The 22472-nt window shown below is 43.6% G+C and overlaps 1 protein-coding gene across 1 annotated transcript in view; it reads right to left on the reverse strand.

The window, feature by feature from the left end:
* Positions 1-1152: 1152 nt before the first annotated feature.
* LOC135104034 (hemicentin-1-like) overlaps positions 1153-22472 on the reverse strand; it is a 115586-nt gene continuing 94266 nt past the window's right edge. Inside the window, 11 exon segments of the mRNA XM_064010910.1 lie at positions 1153-1410; positions 1913-2449; positions 8829-8935; positions 14224-14415; positions 14807-14987; positions 15502-15617; positions 17703-17929; positions 17931-18012; positions 19022-19181; positions 19450-19580; positions 20269-20413. Coding sequence (XP_063866980.1) covers positions 1958-2449; positions 8829-8935; positions 14224-14415; positions 14807-14987; positions 15502-15617; positions 17703-17929; positions 17931-18012; positions 19022-19181; positions 19450-19580; positions 20269-20413 — 1833 coding nt within the window. The 3' untranslated portion in view covers positions 1153-1410; positions 1913-1957.

A 22472-nucleotide genomic window follows, 5' to 3' on the forward strand; every position in this document is an offset into this window, starting at 1 on the left:
TTCCTTCCCTCGAGTACATAAGTATCCTTCCTGACCTTAAGGACCTTCCTACCTCAAGCCCTTCGTCCTTTGCTTGCTTGTCTCCTCAACTTACACACTTACATCTCCCTCCTTCCGCCACCCCCTTCAGGCAACTCTTTTTCCCTTCTGCCCTGTATATTCTCTCTCTCTCTCTCTCTCTCTCTCTCTCTCTCTCTCTCTCTCTCTCTCTCTCTCTCTCTCTCTCTCTCTCTCTGTGTGCGTCCTCTGCTAACGTATCTCTTAGGGTATCTTGTGAGTCTTGCATTATCAGATCATCGTGTTAGTCTCCCTCCCTCCCTCCCTCCCTCCCTCTCTTTCTCTCGCCATCTCTTCGCACTCAGCTATGAGAGAGTGGAGGAGGTAAGAGAATAATCTGCTTAAAGAGGAGGGGGAGGAAGAGGAGGAGGAGGAGGAGATGGTGAAGGATAATATAATGTGTGTGTGTGTGTGTGTGTGTGTGTGTGTGTGTGTGTGTGTGTGTGTGTGTGTGTGTGTGTGTGTGTGTGTGTGTGTGTGTGTGTGTGTGTGTGTGTGTGTGTGTGTGTGTGTGTGTGTGAGAGAGAGAGAGAGAGAGAGAGAGAGAGAGAGAGAGAGAGAGAGAGAGAGAGAGAGAGAGAGAGAGAGAGAGAGAGAGAGAGAGAGAGAGAGAGAATCAGTCTGATGTGTGTGGGTCAATCTACCGTCAGCTCACCTCTTCTGTGTCTGTCTGTGTGTCTGTCTTCTTATTTGCATTTGTGTTACGTTTCTCTCTCTCTCTCTCTCTCTCTCTCTCTCTCTCTCTCTCTCTCTCTCTCTCTCTGAACACGAGTGATTATCCGTGCATTTGGAGATTATTTCAACTTGAGCGGATAATAATGTGGAAAAATAATGTGCAGAATATTAGTGTAAAAAGACTCGGGAGAAACCGGAAGCACTTTGTTAATGAGAGAGAGAGAGAGAGAGAGAGAGAGAGAGAGAGAGAGAGAGAGAGAGAGAGAGAGAGAGAGAGAGAGAGAGAGAGAGAGAGAGAGAGAGAGAGAGAGAGAGAGATAACACTGACACCCCCAAACACACACACACACACGCATACAGACAGAAACAGAACTACCACATCGTCCTTTATTCCTCCTCGGGGCTTGGCAGACAACCGTAAAAATATATATATGCTTTATTTCAAGACAGCAAGCAATACAGAGCACGCTGGCGGGGAGGGAACAGGGGAGGGGTCGGGGGAGGGAACGGAAGGAGAGGAGGGGGATTGGGGAGTGAGGGGAGGGGACAGGTATTGGCGTATACCTTGAGGAGGGAAGGGGACAGGGGGAGGGGACGTCAAGGGAAGGGAAGCAGATGTTTTCTGAAGTTCGTCTGCAAACTTGAGGCTCTTTAAGTGACAGTCTTCCTGGTGCGGCGCTGCGGTGAGGAGGCGTGTGGGGGAAGGAGGGAAGGCGTGGCTTGGTTAGTTATCTACGAGTGTTAATTATCTCTAAGCTATGAGTTTGTGTTTACCGGATATTAGTATGTTAGTAAGTTATTAAATGATCCCCATTTAAGTCACAAAGTTTTTAGTAACCATTACAATTCTACATGGAAATATGAGGTAGTTAGTGTCCATCTCAGCTCGTGTTCTTAAAATCTTTGTTCTCTCATAATGACTATTTTCAAATGAAGTAGATAAAAAATTGAATTCTCATGTGCATTTTTGCCACTGGTGATGGAGAATTCTTGTTGAATTACCACTACAATCATGACAACAGACTTGGACACTCTAATACCTGGAGTCACAGGTAAGACCAAGAAACGTTTAAGAATATGGACCTTAGATACGAGTCAGTGGCATTACTCAAGACACAGATTTGAACACAGCTGTTATCTACTCTTATGTCAGTGAGGCAACAAGAACAGACTTACGTACATGGGAGGAGTGGATGGGAAGTGAGGGGCGGGGCGCGTAGACCACTCAGACCACGGTCTCCGCGGCCTGCATCAGCTGGTCCACGGGGCAGTACAGCTCCTCCCGGCGACCCTCCTCCCTGTACTCTTCGGAAGTCCTGCTGGGGAGCCTGACGGTGCTGTAGTCCTCGGGGGAAGTGGCCTCGATGTGCCTCGGCCTAGGGAAGTCCTCGGGAGTCTCGCCTTGCCGATGACTCCTCTCCATGTAGTCTGCGGGCTCTGGGCTGTGGTGGAGCCTCACCCTGGGGAAGTCATCGGGGCCCATCCTGGGGTCCATCCTGCCCCCAGAGAAGTCCACCGCCTCTTCCTGTAGCCTGACCCTGGGGAAGCTGCTGGGGGAGCCTTTCTGCTGGAGCCTCACGTCCTGCAGGTTCTCAATGGAGCCTTTCTGGTGCTGGAGGAGGGCCGCGTCTGCATCTCTGGAGGCGGTGCGGCGGTGCCCTGGCCCCTCCCCCGCCCCCCGCACCGCAGGGTACACCTCAGCCGACGCCATGGACTTCTGGGGGCAAGAGAGGCACACAATCAATACAGCTTTGGCTTGATCCACGTCAGGCCCGTTACAGTCTTGGTGTTTACTCGTCTGTATGTAATTTTCCAGAGCCAGTCACCGTGTTGTAGTAAACTGTCTTACTTAACGCTCAATTAAATGCACAGTGGAGTTAAAGAGACAAGAAAGTAAATTTAAGAGAATGCAGTCACGGGAGAGGCGGAAGCAGCAGCGAGACTTCCTTGGTAATAATGGGACAAGGACTTCAAAGCAATATAAACGGAAAAATGAGGACTAATTAATGCTCCCTCAGAACAAACACAGCGGGAGACCTCTGAAAAAACCTGCGTGCATTCATTTGAAATCTTTAAAAGTTCTGATATTCCACTCTTGAAGTAATCTCCGTCTGGCAAGGTCAGAAGTATAACATAACTGTCTCGTATTTTTTTAATCCACTTGAACTCTTATGTAACAGAACCGGCTCATATTTTTAATCCCCTTGAACTCTCATTAAGATTTAAAGACCACAGATATGAGAATAGTCATGCTCTTCCACTTGTTTGCCTGTAAAAGGTGAAGGATCATGTTAAACTATCATTACAATCATGAAGACGCCCTTGGAAAGCCATACAACTTTTCCTGTAGCAAATCTTATAGAATTCACCAAAGAAAGAGATAAAGGAGTGAAGATTCTGATTATCTTTTGCATTATTAAGATGGACAGAGCAACAAATGAGGATTAGTGGAAAGGTCAGTACAGCAAGAGCGAGTACCAGATGATGAAATATAACGAAAGTACTTGGTAAGAACGCAACACTGTGATTAGAATTCTCAATCATTCCGCCGTCCTAACTAGACAAATCTTAAGCGTATATTGCTAGATATGTTAAAGTTTCAAGGATATTTTTCATGATTTTAATGGTAACTTAACAAGAAAACTGAATAGTACAATCATGAACGCATCGCATCCTTGCACTTCGGCAGAGTAAGGAACAAGAATATCAACAAAACCGAACATTCACGGTGGCTGACTTAACACGAGCTAAGATTTGGAGCAAGAGAGAGAGATTGCTTCATCTTGAGTGTTATTAACAGAGGTATTTGTCTTGAACGTTACGTGTAATTGGCAGGAGGAGGGACTGGATTTATGAAGGGCTGATGACCGTTACGTTATTCCCGGCCATTGAGAAAGCATAGAAAATCAGACATTCAGGAGCAAGGAGTCGTGAGTTCGTGAGTCAAGTAGTTCATGCTGAGTTGTTCGTCTGACAAATGAGGTTCGAGATTACATGTTCGAGTCGTGAACGTGTGAGTGGAGAGGATATAGAGATCAAGTGACCCGGTTTCTGAACAACATACTACGTCGATTATTATGTAGGAAGTGACAAGAAGGGAACATTGGAGTCTATAGAAGTGGGAAGATTCAGATAATACAGCTCTGGATGTCTGGGAGGGAATAGATGTTGTTCAAGTGACATAGGTACTAAGTAAGAGACTGTATCTGTTTTCGTTATGCACAATGTGACACAAAAGACAACACTGGGATCTACTGGGGAGGTGATGAGATTAAGGTAATAATGAAAAAGTTGCTTGTAGAATTCTAGTGTATCGATTCTTTTTGTTATTTTTTTTTTGTCATGGAATCTGGCCAGTGATAAAAAAAATAATGAGTTAAATAAATAAAAGACCGCAAAATTAGAGAGAGAGAGAGAGAGAGAGAGAGAGAGAGAGAGAGAGAGAGAGAGAGAGAGAGAGAGAGAGAGAGAGAGAGAGAGAGAGAGAGAGAGAGAGAGTATATGTGTGTGGGTGTACAGTTCACCCAGACCCCTCCATTTGCAGGCAGATTTTAAAAGCTTTACAAGACAGGAAGGCAAGGGTAAAAGTTACGTAGTTTTTAATTTTATAAAGCACCCCCACCCACACTGGAACGATACTGCCTGCAAAGGAAAGAAAAAAAATGAGAAAGAAAAGTAAAGGTTTATTCATAGGGACTGGAAAGTTTGGCCAGGCAGGGTTTGAGCACCAAGGCGAAACTTTTGAGGAAATATGAGGGACTTTGTGAGGACGTAAAAGTTTGATCAGCAGTGTGGAAGCTCGACGGCAGTGTTGACATCACAAAGACCACGCCTACAGACGGGTGGAAGCCATCATTAGACATAAAACCGTCCAATGCTGATGTTGATAAGGATATGAACTCACTCACACACACACACACACACACACACACACACACACACACACACACACACACACACACACACACACACACACACACACACACACACACACACACGACAAAGCACTTTTCCCATCTGAATTGAAAGAAAGGTAAAAAGGAGATAAACATTTTTACAGATATTTTTGGCTCAGATACCAGAAGTCATGACAAGGTGGGATTGATAAGATTCTGAGTCCTTGAGAAAGTTTGAATTGAGTTGTAAAACAGATTCGATATGATTCTGGACAGACTGTTATAGAAACTGCACAAGATTCAAGGTATTACCCAAAGCCACTTTCGCAAACCTCCGCGCTGCATATGACGGCGAGGAGAAGAGTAAGCAGTGATATTGGTAAGTTGAGAAACATGAGTGTCTTGTTTCAGAAAGGATGATATAATGGATTCTATTTTTAGACGTCTAGAACTCTCATATGTACTAATCTTTAAGATGATTACTCGGATTCTTATCTGTGTGTTTTCCAATGATGCTGAAGAATAATCTTTTTTCTTTACTGTAAGAGGAGCTCTGGCTAAAGGAAAAAAATAGGAAAAAATCATAGCAACCTTGCAAATCTCTAACTTCCTCTAAAATTCCTTAAAATTAGACGGGGATAATACACCGAAACACATAAATACGAGCATTAAAGAGTTAAATGACATTACACTAACATTACAAGTGTCAAAACTGGCAATCTTCCAGAAACATATCTGAGTCAAGGTTCAGTAACTCATTCCACAGCCACACCACGTCTCCCTGACGCTGCTGAGGCGACACGGGGTCAGCGCCGCGATTGAGCAACAGAGTATAGTAAAAAGAAGCAAACTGTTGAGGATCACGCCGCGTTGTAGTGAGGACTGTACAGCAGGACACCGGATATGACGACTACAAAATGCTCTCAAGGGTGAGGGGCGCTGTAAGCTTGTTAACGTTCCTTCCCTGTGTCCTCCCTGACCGTTGTCTTCCGTATCTCAGTAACACTAACAGGATAGTTGTACCCTTTCATCTGAAGGACTCTTACTTTTCATTGAACAATATAAGCAATACGTGCCTCCACACACACACACACACACACACACACACACACACACACACACACACACACACACACACACACACACACACACACACACACACACACACACACACACACACACACACACACACACACAGATTTAAACTGCTTGAGAGTTCTTTTATTGTTGACTAGTTAGTAAATATATAGAAAACGTTTATTAATTTATATTTTCTATTGCGTTTCATCAGGCGTCAGCATGAAAAAAAAAATGTTTGCTCTAAGATCATGTTTTACGTTCCTCGACAGACAGAAGGATGTTGAAAAGTTAATTTACCTCTCATTGTCCTCAATTTGATTTCCTTATTTATGAATGGCTCTCTCTCTCTCTCTCTCTCTCTCTCTCTCTCTCTCTCTCTCTCTCTCTCTCTCTCTCTCTCTCTCTCTCTCTCTCTCTCTCTCTCTCTCACACACACACACACACACACACACACACACACACACACACAACATCACAACATGTATTTTGCTTCATAACACGAACGTAAAGAATTCGTTTGGTTCTGTTCGTTCATCAGAGCAGCTTAACAATTACCAAACTTCAAGACACGCTCCTAATTAACGGTAAAGCAGGGTACTGTAACTTTTCATTCCTTTTTTTAACTTTTCTCAACACTGTGGCTTTTTCAGCTGCGCATCATTACTGGTCGTGCATGTGCTGGTATTTTGGGAGCGAGTAGATGCCTGTCAAGTGGCCAACGAAGTAATAGGTAAAGTTAATCACAGTCTAATTAAGCTTCTTGCTAAGGTAATCATGCTCACCTTGGTAGTAACATGAGATCAGTCTTTTCACTTTGTTATCAGCAATGGGTACTTTGAAACTGTGAATGAAAATGGAGTTTAAAAAGTGAGTTCATAATTATGCTGTAACAAGACAAATGAAGTTATGTGGCAGTCCTCTCTCTCTCTCTCTCTCTCTCTCTCTCTCTCTCTCTCTCTCTCTCTCTCTCTCTCTCTCTCTCTCTCTCTCTCTCTCTCTGTGTTCATCCTGCAAAAAAACCCACGAATAAACCAATGAATGCACACCGATAAACAAAATCTAAACGTTTACGCAGCACAAACCACAAAGAAGGAAGACGATCTGAAGACCCACCTACTTTCATTACTCTTCCTGAACGAATGGCGACTCCCTCTCTATATATTTCGCCAGCAAACACTCGCTGATAAACCAACAAATCAGCAAACAATACACAAACCGCAAAGAAAGATGAGGACCTGGAGACGCGCAGTACTCCCTTCAGTTTCCCCGGGCCAAGGGTGACATACTCGTAGACCCAATAGGACGCGAAGAAAACAAAGCTGTCGGCGGAAATGCAACTCTGAACCTGATCCTGAGCTGACCTGGGAATCGTAAACACGTCCAGCGACACTTGTTTTCTCTTACTTGTCAGCCAGAGAGAGAGAGAGAGAGAGAGAGAGAGAGAGAGAGAGAGAGAGAGAGAGAGAGAGAGAGAGAGAGAGAGAGAGAGAGAGAGAGAGAGAGAGAGAGAGAGAGAGAGAGAGAGAGAGAGAGAGAGAGAGAGAGAGAGAGAGAGAGAGAGAGAGAGAGAGAGAGAGAGAGATAATTAGTCAGCATCGGATAATGGAAAAAGGGTGAAAATAAGAAAGAAAAACGAGTTATATGTTCATATAATTCTTGTTCTACGTATCAACAATTAGTATTAATAATGCAAGAAAGAGGCGACGAGAGAGAGAGAGAGAGAGAGAGAGAGAGAGAGAGAGAGAGAGAGAGAGAGAGAGAGAGAGAGAGAGAGAGAGAGAGAGAGAGAGAGAGAGAGAGACCATACAGTAACAGGTAGGGCACTCCACTGCACACTGAAGCAAGGGGACGCAGAGGACAAGGCTGGACAAACAGGGAGAAAAGAGCAGCACCAATAACAGCTTGAGAATCTAGTGTTACAGAAGCAATAAATGGCCCGTGTTTACCTGGCCTCTCCTCGCGTCCACCTGTGCTCAACCCTACACTCCTTCCCTTCCCTTCCCTTCCAACCTACTCTCTCTCTCTCTCTCTCTCTCTCTCTCTCTCTCTCTCTCTCTCTCTCTCTGTCTATCTACATTCCCCTTTCCTAATCTTCCTTTCCCTTCCTCTCGTGTGTTCCATCCTTTACTCCTTTTTTAGTCTTCCCTTCCTTTACTTTCCCTTCTCTATTCCTTTCCTTCACTTATCTTCTCTTCCATTCTCTATTTTACCTTCCCCTTTCCTAATTTTCCCTTTCCTTGATCTCCTTTCTTTCTCCTATTCTCTCCCAATCAATCTTATTTAATTTGTTTTCTTTTCCATTCCCTTCTCTTTCTTTTCTTCTCTGCCCTCTCTTCTTTTCGTTTCTCATCCTTCCTTACTTAGTCTCACTTTCTCATTCGCTTCCTTATTTTCTATACAGTTTGTCACCCTTCCATCCTGTCCCAGTCATTTCTCATTCCTTTCTTGCCTCTTTTCTTTCCCGTTCCGTTCCATTCCATTCCAATCCCCTAAACTTGTGTCGCATCCTAAACTATCTTCATTTGCACCCCCATTCCTTTAGCCTTCCCTTCCTTTTCCAGTCCAGCTTCACTACATACTGTTCACTTTCCTTTTCCTCTCTCTCCCATTACATTCTCCTTAATTTCCCTTCCAGTCTCTTACCTTTTCCCTTTCCCATGGAGTTCAGCTCGTCCCCTTCATCTTTTCTTTCCCTCTCACTCTCACTTCTTGTATAAATGTGCCCTGCCTGTCTTCACTCTTGACCTCCTTCTCCTCCTCCTCTTCCTCTTCTCTTTTTATTTATTTATTTATTTATTTTTTATATAGGAAATCAAGTTAATTTTCTCGGCTCTGTAAGGTTGTGATTGTCTAGTTCGTTAGTTTTCTCTATCTCAGCCGGGCCGGGCACTCACTCACTCGCTCGCTCACCCACCTACTCACTCACTCAACATTTATAACATCCCACTCATCATTCCCTCAGTCCCCCACTCGCTTATCAGCCCAGCAGGACACTCACTCATTCACTTACTCACCACAACCCACTCACCGTCCCGGACACTCACTGATTCGCTCACTTACTCACTCACCACAACCCACTGGCCGTTTCGGAAACTCACTCACCCACTCACGGACACTCACCCGCACCATGCCCTCTGACAGCGTGGCCGCCACCGCCTCATACACCGGGGTCAGGATGGGCACCTCAGACTTAGCTGCTCCGGCTGCCAGGAGGTCGAACGTGTCCTCTGGAAAGACAGGAAGACAAATTAAGAACATAAGAAAGTAAGTTCGAAAATAAGGTTGAAAATAAAGTCGAAAGTTTCCTCTTGAGTAAAGAAAACAGATAAGAGAAATCATGAATATAAGAAAAAAGACAGAGACATTAAGAATATAGAAAAAAGAGTGAGATATACTCTACATGAAAATAAGGTCGAAAATAAATCAAAAATTCTCATCTATCACCATTTTGAGAACCAGTCTTTTCCTATATCGTTGTTCAATAAACTTCCCAAACTTGAAACCCTTTTGTTTCTTGTCCCATCCTAATTACTGAATGTGTATCTTTACATGTGTGGGTGTCTGTGTGTTAATGGCGGTGGTGGTGGTGGTGGTGGTAAGTGCAACCACTGACTGAAGGGAAGTAAAATACACAATGAAAGACAAAGTGCATGCAAGTAATTAAATATTTTGCCTTCATTAGCCGTCCGCTCACGAGACAAAGGAGAGAGAGGTTGTTCGTTCATTGGATTAGCAGCGCGTCTTCCCTCCTTCCCTCACGGCGGCCTCGTCTCCCCTCACCCTGTCCATCCTCATTACATCACTCCATGTTCTTCTTCCTGTCATTACTGCCTCGATCCCTTTCGTCCACCTCTCACTCTCTCTCTCTCTCTCTGGATCTCTCATTACCTTTTGCCTTTCCTTCATTATTTTTTTCTGGTTTGTCTCCCTCTTTCCTGCCCCGTATCTCTCTCTCTCTCTCTCTCTCTCTCTCTCTCTCTCTCTCTCTCTCTCTCTCTCTCTCTCTCTAACGTTTCCCCTTTATTTATTGTTTTTCTTCATCTGTTCTGTATATTTGCACACATTATTTACACTCTTCTTTTTCTCATTCCTTTCTCACCTGTTTAATCTCATGAGCTTTTATCAATATATCCTTATGTACTTTCTTATAATCCTTTAAGCTTGTTTCCCGTCGTCGATCTCAACTTTTTCCCTTCTTATCCCCAGAGAATCTGTCTCTACGTTCTTTTCAATGTTCTTCTTCCTTCATCGTCTTCTCATCTTTTTCCATCCATAAATCCTCATGTACTTTCTTCTAATCCTTTAAAACTCTTCTTCTGTGTCTCTCTTCTTTCTCTTTTTCTTTTTTTTTTCCCTCCAGCTGCGCATTTCTGTCTTCTTTCAAGCTCTTACTCATCCTCTTCTATTTCTCCTCTTTTTACTCCTTTTTCCTTTTTCCTCCTCTCCTCCATTTCTTCACATTTTTACCCTTCCTTTTCTCTCTCCTTCCCCCAAACTGGATACATTTGTCTATCTATCAATGTCCTCTCCACATCTCCATTTCCTCATTTTTTACCCACTTTTCCTCTTTCCTTTCTCCAACATGGGCATTTTTCTGTCTGTCTGCGTTCTTTCCACTTGTCCATATCCTCATTTTTTACCCTTCTTTAACTTCCTTTTCCCTTTCTTTCCCTAACTGTATATCTCTCCGTCTGCCTATGGCCTCTCCACATGTTCTTGTTTTTTTTTAACCCGCCGCCTCGTCCTCCCAGAGCGACACAATCTTACTCCCTTAACACCCAGACTTTCAACAAGCTTCGACTTTTCCTCTCACACTCCCTAAGGTGACCAACTTTTGCTGGGATCACCTCTTACCAGTCCCAAAATACCTAACTGGAAACCAACATGTATTCCCCTCACCCCCTCTCTCTCTCTCTCTCTCTCTCTCTCTCTCTCTCTCTCTCTTTCTCTCTCTCTCTCTCTCTCTCTCTCTCTACGTTTTTCCTTTTCGTTATAATACCACTCTCAAACAAACCGGCACTTTAGGCTACAATCTTGAACACTCTCTAGTTAAAGTTACTGGTGATTTCAAAGGGTATTTCACACAGCGACTGCCACGTGTAGGCCTGATGGCTTCTTGCACCTTCCCCTACTTCTTTATGTTCCTATGTCTTCATGATTCAAGTGATAGTTTAATAAAGACATTAAATCAATAAAAAAAAAAGCATGAGAAATCAACTTAAGTAATATGAAGATAACTGATAGTTTAACAGATATTTAGCATCGCCAATGGGAAACCATCCATAAGAACACGGCTAGCATTATCTGAGGCCTTTGAAAATCCTTATGAAATAATAAAGCGTTTCAAAACAAAACTACATTACCTTCCCCCCGCCCTGCCCCCTCATGAGTCCCCGCGTCCCAGGCGCCGTGGCGGGAAAATGTGGCGGGTGAGGGAATAATTTGCGTACAATTTGAGGCTAACGTTTGCTCGTTTGCTTCCCCTCCCTCTCCGTCCCTCCTTCGTCGGCACATCCACCCGCCAGCATTCAATTCAATTAGGGTCTTTGGGGAGGCTTGTTTTCTCTCGGGGCGCGGGACGTCGAGGGCGTTGCCGAGGCTCAGGATCGGTGGGTTCGTCAGTCGGTGGGTAGACGTGTGTGTGTGTGTGTGTGTGTGTGTGTGTGTGTGTGTGTGTGTGTGTGTGTGTGTGTGTGTGTGTGTGTGTGTGTGTGTGTGTGTGTGTGTGTGTGTGTGTGTGTGTGTGTGTGTGTGTGTGTGTGTGTGTGCGTGAGTGTGTGTGTGTTTCTATAGCGGAACGCCTCTGCTCGTTATTTTCAAACGATTTCTCTTAAAAAAAAACTGTTTTTAGATTATGGAAGTAATTAGTCTGATTCTCATGGGTATTTTCTTTCTATTGGTGAAGCAGAATTTTTGTTAAATCATCGTTAGAATCATGAAATCACTCCTGAAAATCTCTCTCGCAAAACTATATTTACAAAAGCTACAGTGGTGAGTAATTTATTTATTTACTTTTTCCATTCATGGTGAAGTATCCTTGTCAAACTATTATTAGAATCATGATTTAACTACTTAAGACCCAATAACTTGCATCAAACGCGTGTTGAAAGTAGACGAGCTATGACGCAGTAATGTTTTAGAATGTGGTACCTAATCTTTTCTATATGCTGTTGAAGTTTGTCTTAATTGAAGTGACGAGTGTTAAATAGTTTTCTCTTCTATCTTAATGCATTTCCAAACCTAAATTTTAATCGGAGTGTTTACGGTACGTGTCCTTGCTGTTTTTTTTATTTTTTTTTATATATATATATTAGTGTAAACCGCGCAAAACTATAAATTTTTCACGTTATTTATATATCTGACGCATGGTTTTGTCGTAAAGCTGTGGACCATAAACTACTACCACCACCACCATCACCACCACCATCACCACCACCACCACCACCACCACCACCCTGTATCGGTTCATAGTGTGCGTGCGTGTCTGTACTCTTATGTATGAGTTTGGACGAGCTTTTTCACACCAAACTCAAGCACTCACACGCACTCATCCACCACCCGCACTCTCCCAGCAGGTACTCAGCGGCTGTTCCCTGGAGTGAGAGTGCCGATGACAACTCTCCCTGGTCTCTCACTCTCACTCTCCCTCTCCCTCTCCACCTCGCCCCTTGCGTATGCACTATGCCCAGTATTATAAATTTCCAGCGCAAACTATAAAAAAATATGTTGTTTCTCTTACAGTTTGCCGGCGGAGGTTGGAATATGTGTTCCCGCTCCTGCTGTTGCTACTGCTGCTGCTGGTGTGTTGCGTGTAGGTACGTAGAGTGGTGGATTTTTGGTGTGTTGCTTTATACGAAGTTAGTGGAGGTTGTGTTGCGTGTGTGTATGTTGGGGGGGAGGGAAGGGTTAATTGTGTTGTGTTGCGTTGTGTTACGTTTTCTTTTTCTCCTTGTACGTGTTTCGTTTTGTTTTCATTAGTTGTGTTGTGCTTATTTGTGTTGCGTTGTGTGTTTATGTACTGTGATGCGATGACGATTGTGTTGCGTGTGTTACCTTGTGTGCTTGTGATACACTTTGAGTATGGTAATGCGAGAGAGAGAGAGAGAGAGAGAGAGAGAGAGAGAGAGAGAGAGAGAGAGAGAGAGAGAGAATTTTCCCTCTCCCACTAAATTCGCTATTTTTTGTCACTCTTGCTAATCATTCTCTCTCTCTCTCTCTCTCTCTCTCTCTCTCTCTCTCTCTCTCTCTCTCTCTCTCTCTCTCTCTCTCTCTCTCTCTCTCTCATTCCTTCCGCTAGATACTTTTTTCTAATCCTCTTCCTTCCTCTTTTAAAACATTTATATTCTACAACAGAGATTTCATTACCCTTACCATAGCTCGCATTTAACTTTGACTTTACTAAGCTCGTTCCACATTACCTTTCTTTCTTTTCCTTTCGTCTCATTTCAAATTTCCAGTGCTGTCCTACTTCCCATTTCTCTCTTTGCATTTCACATCCGCCCAGCTTTTTCGTCATCCTTTCCTGTCATCCTTTCCTTACTCCTGTTCCTCCTCCTCTTCCTCCTCCTGAGCCTTCTTCAACACCTTTCCTCCAGGTTCAAGTTTCTCACGCCCGGATCACCCTCTCGTCCATCATTCGTCCCTTTCTTAAGCACACCATACTTCCCTATACTGCGCTACACATTCCCTGCCTCGCACACACACCGACACCTGCCGCCTCGCCTCCTGTACCTTTCCCCAGTGGTGCGGCATTTATCACGTCCGTCTCCCTGCCTGTCTCTTGCTTAACCTGCGTCTCTGTTCTGTCTTAGTTGTTCACTGTGTTTTGTTTAATATGTGATGTTCTTTATAAATACTCAGTCTTTTTATTATAATTTTTGAAGGTTTCTTTTGGCAAGTATTGTTTTTTTTTTTATACTTTTAATATTTTTATGTATTTATTTATTATTTTTTTTCATATAATCAGTATGTATCTGTTTGTTTGTTTGTTTGTTTGTTTGTCTGTTTTCTTTTTCCTTTTTTTCACCATAAGTTTCTTATTTTTTGTCTTCATGTATTTTTGTGGGGTATTTTTTTATTTTTTTTTATTTTTTTGTCTTTTTATCTGTATTAGTTTAACTGGTCATATCTCTCTCTCTCTCTCTCTCTCTCTCTCTCTCTCTCTCTCTCTCTCTCTCTCTCTCTCTCTCTCTCTCTCTCTCTCTCTCTCCTAACATAATAATTCAGGCCACGTTGATATCCTCTCTCTCTTTCTATTCACAACTTCCTGATGATGAACAGGGAATAAAGACCCAAGTAAATTATTATTCCACACCCTTCCTTCCTCCAGCACCACCCTCGCAGCTCTTCCCTCACCTATACTCATAATACTCACCCTCAAAATCAACACTTCTCCCCTTGTATTACCTGCACCACCCTGATATGACCAACTCACTCCCTATCGTTTAGTCTCGATCACCAGCGCTTCCCTATTCATCATAACCTCACAGTAAGAAAATAAGGAAAGTTCACTCACCCACAGCTGTAGGCACCACATCCGGATTTGTTTCGTCAGAAGGAACCTTGACTTCGTGCTTCTTCCTCTCGCCTGCCGCTACCGTCCTCCGCCGCCGTAGGTGTCGAACCCACGCCCCGGCCACCACGATCAGCAGCAGCAACAGTAGCCCGCCCAGCACCTTCCCTACCGAAGTCCCGCCGCCTCTCGAGTCTGCAAGGAAAGAATAGAAATGTTAAAATACTTCAGTTCGATTTTTTTTTTATTTTTGTGTGTGTATTTTGTCTTGTTTTTGGTTCTTAGAAGAGGAAAATATACTTGTAAAATATGTCTAGTCCACTTCCTTACTCGGCTGCGGCGGTGTTTTCATGTACATTTGTAAGTAGCGAGTTTTGCTGCGGAAGGGAAGGAGGTCTTATGTTTGTGTGTGAGTTGTGAGTCCCAGCCCGGCTCGGTAAGACCGTGGGAGTGTTGCTTTAAGAATTTTAACTCCATGTATCGACTGACCTCTAAACCGCAAGGAAGACGACACTAACACTTTTTTTTTTCAAGTTTCACTCTCTTAGAATTTAAACCTTAAAACACCTGAAGGTCAGAGACTCACCTGAAGGGGTCCTGGAGGTGCGGGAGGTGTAGGCGGACACGACCACGGGCTGGGAGGTGACGGGACCATGCGTCACGTACACCTTGATCTGGTAGCTGGTGCCCGCGTCCAGGCTACTCACGTTGAAGTTTGGACGCTCCGAGGTGACGTTGGCGAAGAGCGTCCTGTTCTCGAAGTACACCTGAGAGAGGGAGGACAACGCCACGCCTGGATCAGCGCCGCGAAAACAAGTAAGGAACTGACACGTCATCGGGTGCGTTAATATTCAACTGTATAATGCAAGATGATATTTCACTCAGTTAGCTACAGTGCGCTCCTGAGGCGTGGCAAAACTTGATCGCCAGCAGTGTGCGTACAGACTGGCAATGTGTGACCAGGTGAGGGAAGTGAAGGCTACCACGCGGCGTCTTTCCCACCACCATGTCGGGTAACACAGGTGGCGGTGATTGTACCACCTAGGTAAGCTATTTTAATTAACCATTTCACTGCTATTGGGCACATCTTTGCTAAATCACTAACCACTCTGAGACATCTCTTGTTCTACAGCTGCCTCTAAACATTATACAGACTAAAATTTACAAAATCTATTCTTTTTATGCCGTTATTTCTTGCAGATGCTTAAAGACTCCACACACTGTGCTGTGCAGTGAAAGGGTTAACAAGGAGGGCGTGGTGGCGGCGCCCGCGGCACCCACCTCGGCCCTGTAGTGGGTGGTGCCCACGGCGTCCACGTCGGGGCGCTGGCAGGTGAGGCTGAGGGAGGAGGCGGTGATGTTGGCGAGGCGGCACGACGACAGTGGCAGCGGTGTCTCTGTGGTGAAGGGAAAGTCATACTTAGCGTCTTCAAGTCATGTTCAATTTCCAGCCACCCAATCCCCTCATTAGCAATAAGTACATTGAATTACCAGCCCCCTTAGCGTGTAGCTTTTAGGTTTTTTTTTTCTTCTTTTTAATTTGAACTACATCTTAGTTTTCTTACTTTTACCTTTTAATTTTAACATTATTAGCATTCTTACCCAATTTTATAACTCGGTGCCATATGACCTTAACTGCTGCGGCGTCATGCATTTTTTTTAAATCACTTCACTTTAATTACTAAATATATGTATATTATCTACCGGGGCTTTCATCCCTGTCCCATAAATATTGATAGGTATATTTTGTAATTTGTATCTCCGAAAGAAAATAAAAGCTACAATTGTTTGTCCACCTCTACATTCTATACAAGGCCCTGCCCATACATTTATTTCCCAGAACAAACGTCACAGGATAAATCCGCGACTAGTGAGTGCGTTGCTCGGGCAGCGTTACCAGACTAGCGGCCCGGCTCGGCGAGACACACTCGGCTGGCAACACTGTCATCCGCGGCCAATTACTGGTCGTTACAGGAAAAAAAGATAAATAAAAAATCCACGACCAAAGCAAATCGTGGGCGGCGTGTTCGATCCGCCTGATAATTCATCAATAAAATGAATTATTTGGACGGACGCCGGCCCTCTACGGACGCTTTGGGCGGGAAAAAATCATAAAAATTAGATTCCACAATTTTTGTTATTAAATTCTCGCTAACCGTACGGCTTAATTTCGGTGAAACATCGAGAAAATAAAGTTATAAATAGAGACAGGACAAGCACGTGCAATTTTGGGTGAGCACCGCTGAGCAATGAGGCCCCATGCCCGTCCCGGTCTGGCCAATTTGCACAGCCCACAACACTGCATTCTGCCAAATTCCAAAACGATTAAAACAAACAACAAAACAAATAGCAAGATTACGGGTTGAGTTTGTTACCGTAATTGGTTAGAGAAACTAGTCTCGTCTGTTCCATCGAAACTGAACCTTCCAAACACCGGCGCGGAAACTCATACAACAAAGAATGGTGGAAACAAATCATGTATCAAGAAACTTTTGATAATTTGACTTCAGGTCGTCGTCGTCGTTGTCGTCGTCGTTGTTGTTGTTGTTCCTGTTGTCGTTGTTAAGAAATTCATAACTTATTCAGAAGCGACTTTAAAACTTCACCTCCCATTTTGGTTTTGTATAACACGAAGGACGCGAACGTCAATGAAATTCGAGAAGATTAAGTCAAGACGCAACATTTAATTCCTTGAGTCACAAGACACGATAAGCGGCTCTCGAAGGAGGAATGAACAGCGTCACCTCTCCTTTAACTGTCTTCCCTCCATCTCCGCATTGTCACAGCGTTACATTACTTGCTGTCTTCTACCACCACCTTCAATATTATTTCTGCCGCAATGAATCCAAAAAACTACTAAACTAACGCCTAACTTGCTATGACTATATATTTCTTCCTCATCCACAATAAGGCTACTAATCTAACCCAACCTAACGTAACCTAACTTGCAAACTATACACTTCTTCCTCCACTCACTGCATTAACTTACTCCTAACCACTTAATTTGCTACACTGTCTCTTTCCCACGAACTGCAATACTACTAATTTCAATTGTTATGTGCTTTTCACTCCACCCATTCTAAAACAGACTAACTTAATTTAGATTGCTAGACTGTTTGCTTCTTTCCCACGCACCGTAAGACTACTAACCTAACTTGCTATACTTTATGTTTCTTCTCAACCAACTAACTAATCAACTAACCTAACGATAATATTACTTGCTAAACTGTATGCATCTTTCCCACAAACCGAACTCATTAAACCACAAACCGAACTCATTAAACTGCATGCTTCTCCCTACCAACTCCAAAATACGACTAATCTAACCTAACCTAACCTACTAAACGGCATGCATCTTTCCTACGCAATGCTAACCTAACCTAACCTCATTAAATTGTACCTTCTTCACTTAAACTTTACTTGGTAATTGTATGTTTCTCTCCACCAGCTGCAAAAAACACTACAACAAAGTTTCAACTCACGGGCAACCTTGACGGAGAAGCCACAGGGAGTCGTCTGCTTGCCCATCTCGTTGACAGCCCAGCAGGTGAGCGTGCGGTCCTCGCGGCTTTGCGTTGGCTCCACTGTCAGCTGCGCCCACACCCGCGGCTCCTCCTCGTCGTCGTCCTCCTCCTCCTCCTCCCCGGTGATCACGGTGCTCAGGACGTCGTTGCTACTGTTCCACTGCCACTGTATCGCCTTGACGGGGGTAGGAGGACACGGAGCACGTCACGTTGATGGGCTTGTCGTAGATGAAGTAGGTGGTGGGGGAGGTGCGACACACAGGCTTGTCTGATGAGGGGTGGACAAGAGACTGTATTTAGAATCGCTTTGCTCTCTCACCACGACTATTTTCCAAGGCTACAGTGATGACGAACCGGGTTTTCAATAGTGTTTCCTCTGTTTATAATGTAGAAATTTTGTTAACCTGTTACTAAATCCATAAAATCACCCTTAGAAATGTGTGTATCTCCAATTAGAGCCTTTTTAATGTATAAAGGGGGTGCGCCGCAGATGTGTTTCAGAACCTGGTGCAAAGTTACACGTCACACTACAATCCATTTCTCCACAGCGACACACGGCCTGACCAACCTTACTGACACTTATGGCAGGTGAATCTCTAATATTTACAGAGCTACATTTTTTTTTTCTCTCTCTCTCTCTCTTTGTTTTCTCGCCGCTGACGTTTTTTGGTGTTACTAAGTCGGCTTCACTTCAAACAGATTAAAAGTTGAGTGCAAATGTATATACTTTCTTTTTTCTTTTTTTACTCAAGTGGGTAAAGAAAAAAATGGTAACAAAGTGAAACATACGAGTATTACTGATGCGTATTGACAGCGCCCACCAGAACGAGAGAGAGAGAGAGAGAGAGAGAGAGAGAGAGAGAGAGAGAGAGAGAGAGAGAGAGAGAGAGAGAGAGAGAGAGAGAGAGAGAGAGAGAGAGAGAGAGAGAGAGAGAGAGAGAGAGAGAGAGAGAGAGAGAGAGAGAGAGAGAGTGGACATTTAGACGAAGACAGACAGACTAGTAAAGTCTCTCTCTCTCACACACACACACACACACACACACACACACACACACACACACACACACACACACACACACACACACACACACACACTAAAAAAAAAAAAACAGCGAAAATACGTGAAAAGGTGTGTGTGTGTGTGTGTGTGTGTGTGTGTGTGTGTGTGTGTGTGTGTGTGTGTGTGTGTGTGTGTGTGTGTGTGTGTGTGTGTGTGTGTGTGTGTGTGTGTGTGTGTGTGTGTGTGTGTGTCCGAACCCTTCCCAGCTGGCACTCACACTTGATCCTGAGGGTGACGGGGCTGCTGGTGGCAGAGCTGAGAGGGTTGATGGCGGAGCATGTGTAGCGGCCCACCTGCTGCCGCCCCACGCCCTGCAGCACCAGGGAGTTCCCAGACAGGATGATGCCGCCGCTCACGTTCTGCACCAGCGGCGTGCCCTTCAGGGAGACGCGACGGAGGGCATGATCGAACATTATAAAGAGAATGAGGGAATGAGTGAACATGACTGAGGGAACGAGCGAACATGACGGAGAGAATGAGTGAATATCTATGTCAATTTAACTGTTCTTCACCCTCTGACTACTAATGGGACCAGTAATTTTATTTTTAGCAACTCTAGTCAATTTTACTTATCAAAAATTAAGCTACAAGTTCTAAAAAGCTATCAAGGGATAATTAAACGACATTAGGGACAAGTAAGCTTACTTTATGGTACCAGGTGATGGAGGTGGCGGGGGGGTTGGCGGCCACGGAGCAGGTGAAGTACACGTCATCGCCCTCCTTCAGCAGCTCTGGCCGTAGGGACCGCCCAAGGGAGGCGTTCACTGTAGGGGGATCTGCCAGGCGGGGCAGGAAAGGCGTGTTGGTATGTGAAGCAGGAAATATAAGATGAAAACAGGAAAGTTTGAGAAAAGGATAAAAAAACAAAATAAATTAAAAAGAAATAGGAGAGAAAGCAAGGAAAAAATTTATTGGTGTTCTCGTTATAAAAAAAAAGACAGACAGACTTAGACAAATAGACAGGAAGACAAGCAAACAGATGAACACACACACACACACACACACACACACACACACACACACACACACACACACACACACACACACACACACACACACACACACACACACACACACAATTGCACACTTCCCAGAGAGAGAGAGAGAGAGAGAGAGAGAGAGAGAGAGAGAGAGAGAGAGAGAGAGAGAGAGAGAGAGAGAGAGAGAGAGAGAGAGAGAGAGAGAGAGAGAGAGAGAGAGAGAGAGAGAGAGAGAGAGAGAGAGAGAGAGAGAGAGAGAGAGAGAGATACCCCTTCCACTCTCACAACTGCACATCACACAAGAAACGAAAGGACTCAACTGAAAAGAAAAGAAAAAAACTAACCTTTGATAAAATAAATCTAACCTAATTTGATAAACAAACTAACCTAATTTAACTAATTAAAAAAAAAAAAAAAAGGTGGGGGGGGACAAATGAGTCTCGCTTCTCCTCACTTTCAGCAGAGTTACTACATACATACTCACAGTGGACGATAAGTGAGGTGGAGTTGGCGAGGGGCTGGTCAGGCGCCGCGGGGTTGGTGGCCGAGCAGGTGACCGTGGTGTTGTGGTCCTCGCGGGTCAGGTTGGTGATGAGGGTGGAGCTTGTCATCTTGCCGTAAACCATGTTCTGGGTGGATAGGCGGAGAGGTGCGGTGATGACGTGTGGCAACAGAAGGAAGGAATGTGAAGGTATGTATAGTGAGGTGGTGTGAGGTGATATTAGGTTAGGTGAGGTGTGGTGTGGTAAGGTAAGATAAGGTAGGTACGTTAAGTCTAGGTAAAGGACTGTCTATTTGTCTCGAAGTAAAAGTACAAGAAAAGATAAATCAAAGACAAATCTAGAAAATGATCAAGGAAAGTAAAGGAAAGGAAAACGGCAAAAGAAAAGTAAAGTAATGTAGACTGACGCTAAATGAAAGTATACGTGTAGAAAGTTAAAGTAGATAAAGCTAAACACTGTAAATACTACAGTAGAGCAAAGAGAAGACCAATCTATATAAGTAACTAAAATGAATCTGTGCAAAGATTAATTTAGATGAAAAATAAATGAGAAACAGATGTAAATCAAATTAATGTCAAAGTGAAAAGAAAAAAAAATTAATGAGAGTATAATGAGAACTTCCACCCGATGAAAGCATACCGCATTTGTTTAATGTGACTGACTAATAGCAAAGATCGATTCGTACGTCAGCCTCTGCCTCCCCCTCACAACCCTTCACCGCCTCGCTGGCAAAAAAAAATAAAAAAGAACAAAAAAGGCAAAGGCCGCGTGAAGATAGAAGAGATAGAGGAAATACAAAGAAATATGAAAGAAAAGACAGACGATAAGATGTTAGCAAAAAGGAAAAGAAAGAAAAGGAAAAAGGTATGATATGAAAAAAAAATCAATAAACACACGAAGAAAATTAAACGTAGAATAAATAAGAAAATATATCATTACACAATAAACGAGAAAACTGAAACTGAATTAATAGAGAAAAAAAACAAAAACCGACGCAGTAATAAACTCACCGTGAACATTATTATACACACAAACACACACCAAAGCAAGAACAATAAAAAAAAAAATTCCCAACCGCCATGGTAAGCTATTCATAAAACACACAGGCACTTAATGTCGCCTGGGAACAATAAATACACATTATACGCATTTCTACAACAGCGTAACGCACATTTTTCTTACACCAACGAGCAAAAATTTACATGTTTTACGCCGCGCGAACGTTACGAGGCACACTGGGAACGAAACAAAACGTGAACTCTTGTGAACTCCGTGAACTGAGTAGTGGTGGTGGTGGTGGTGGTGGTGGTGGTGGCGGTGGTGGTGGTGGTGGTGACAACAATAATGGAAAAAATAAAAAACGTAAAGTGATTGACCTAGGGTGCCCTAACAATAAACCCACATGACAGGCTCATAATTACCGAGAGAGAGAGAGAGAGAGAGAGAGAGAGAGAGAGAGAGAGAGAGAGAGAGAGAGAGAGAGAGAGAGAGAGAGAGAGAGAGAGAGAGAGAGAGAGAGAGAGAGAGAGAGAGAGAGAGAGAAATTTCACTATGAAACTTAGATGTTATGAAATTCGAGCCGGACGGGATAAAGAGAGGAGAGAGGTGTGAGTGAGAGAGACCTAAAGATGAGGTAGAAGGGAGTGGGAGAGAGGATGAAGAAAGGAAGCCAGGAAGATGAGGAAGAGGAGGTAGAGGATCAGTATGAGCAGAGAGAAAACGAGGAGAGAGAAAATGAGAAGAGGGGACGCGAGCAGAGGACGAAGGGGAAACCAGATCACACGAGAGAACACAAAGGAACACAAAGATAAAGCGAAAACCGGCAGAACAGACATCTTGGTCCTTGCGAGGCTGTTCGCCATGAGCTGCTCTATCTAATGGAGAGATGTAGGACACTGAAGGTGAACGGAGGGAGAGGGGAGGAAAAACTGAAGCAAGGAAAGAGTAAAACTAAAAATAAGAAAGTTTAACAAATTTGACGAAGATGAAAAGCAGAAAAAAAAAATTTGTGGATGAAGAACAGGAAAATATTGAATCAAGGGAAGAGTAAAAGCTAAAATTAATTAAGTCTTACCAAGAATCAAGGGAAGAGTAAATATAAAAATAATTAAGTTCTACGAAAAAGGAAGAAGAAAATAAAACTTAATCAAGGGAAGAATAAAGCTAAAAATAATAAAGTTTATAC

Source organism: Scylla paramamosain, chromosome 10, assembly GCF_035594125.1.
Source record: "Scylla paramamosain isolate STU-SP2022 chromosome 10, ASM3559412v1, whole genome shotgun sequence".
NCBI classification, from domain to species: Eukaryota; Metazoa; Arthropoda; class Malacostraca; order Decapoda; family Portunidae; genus Scylla; species Scylla paramamosain.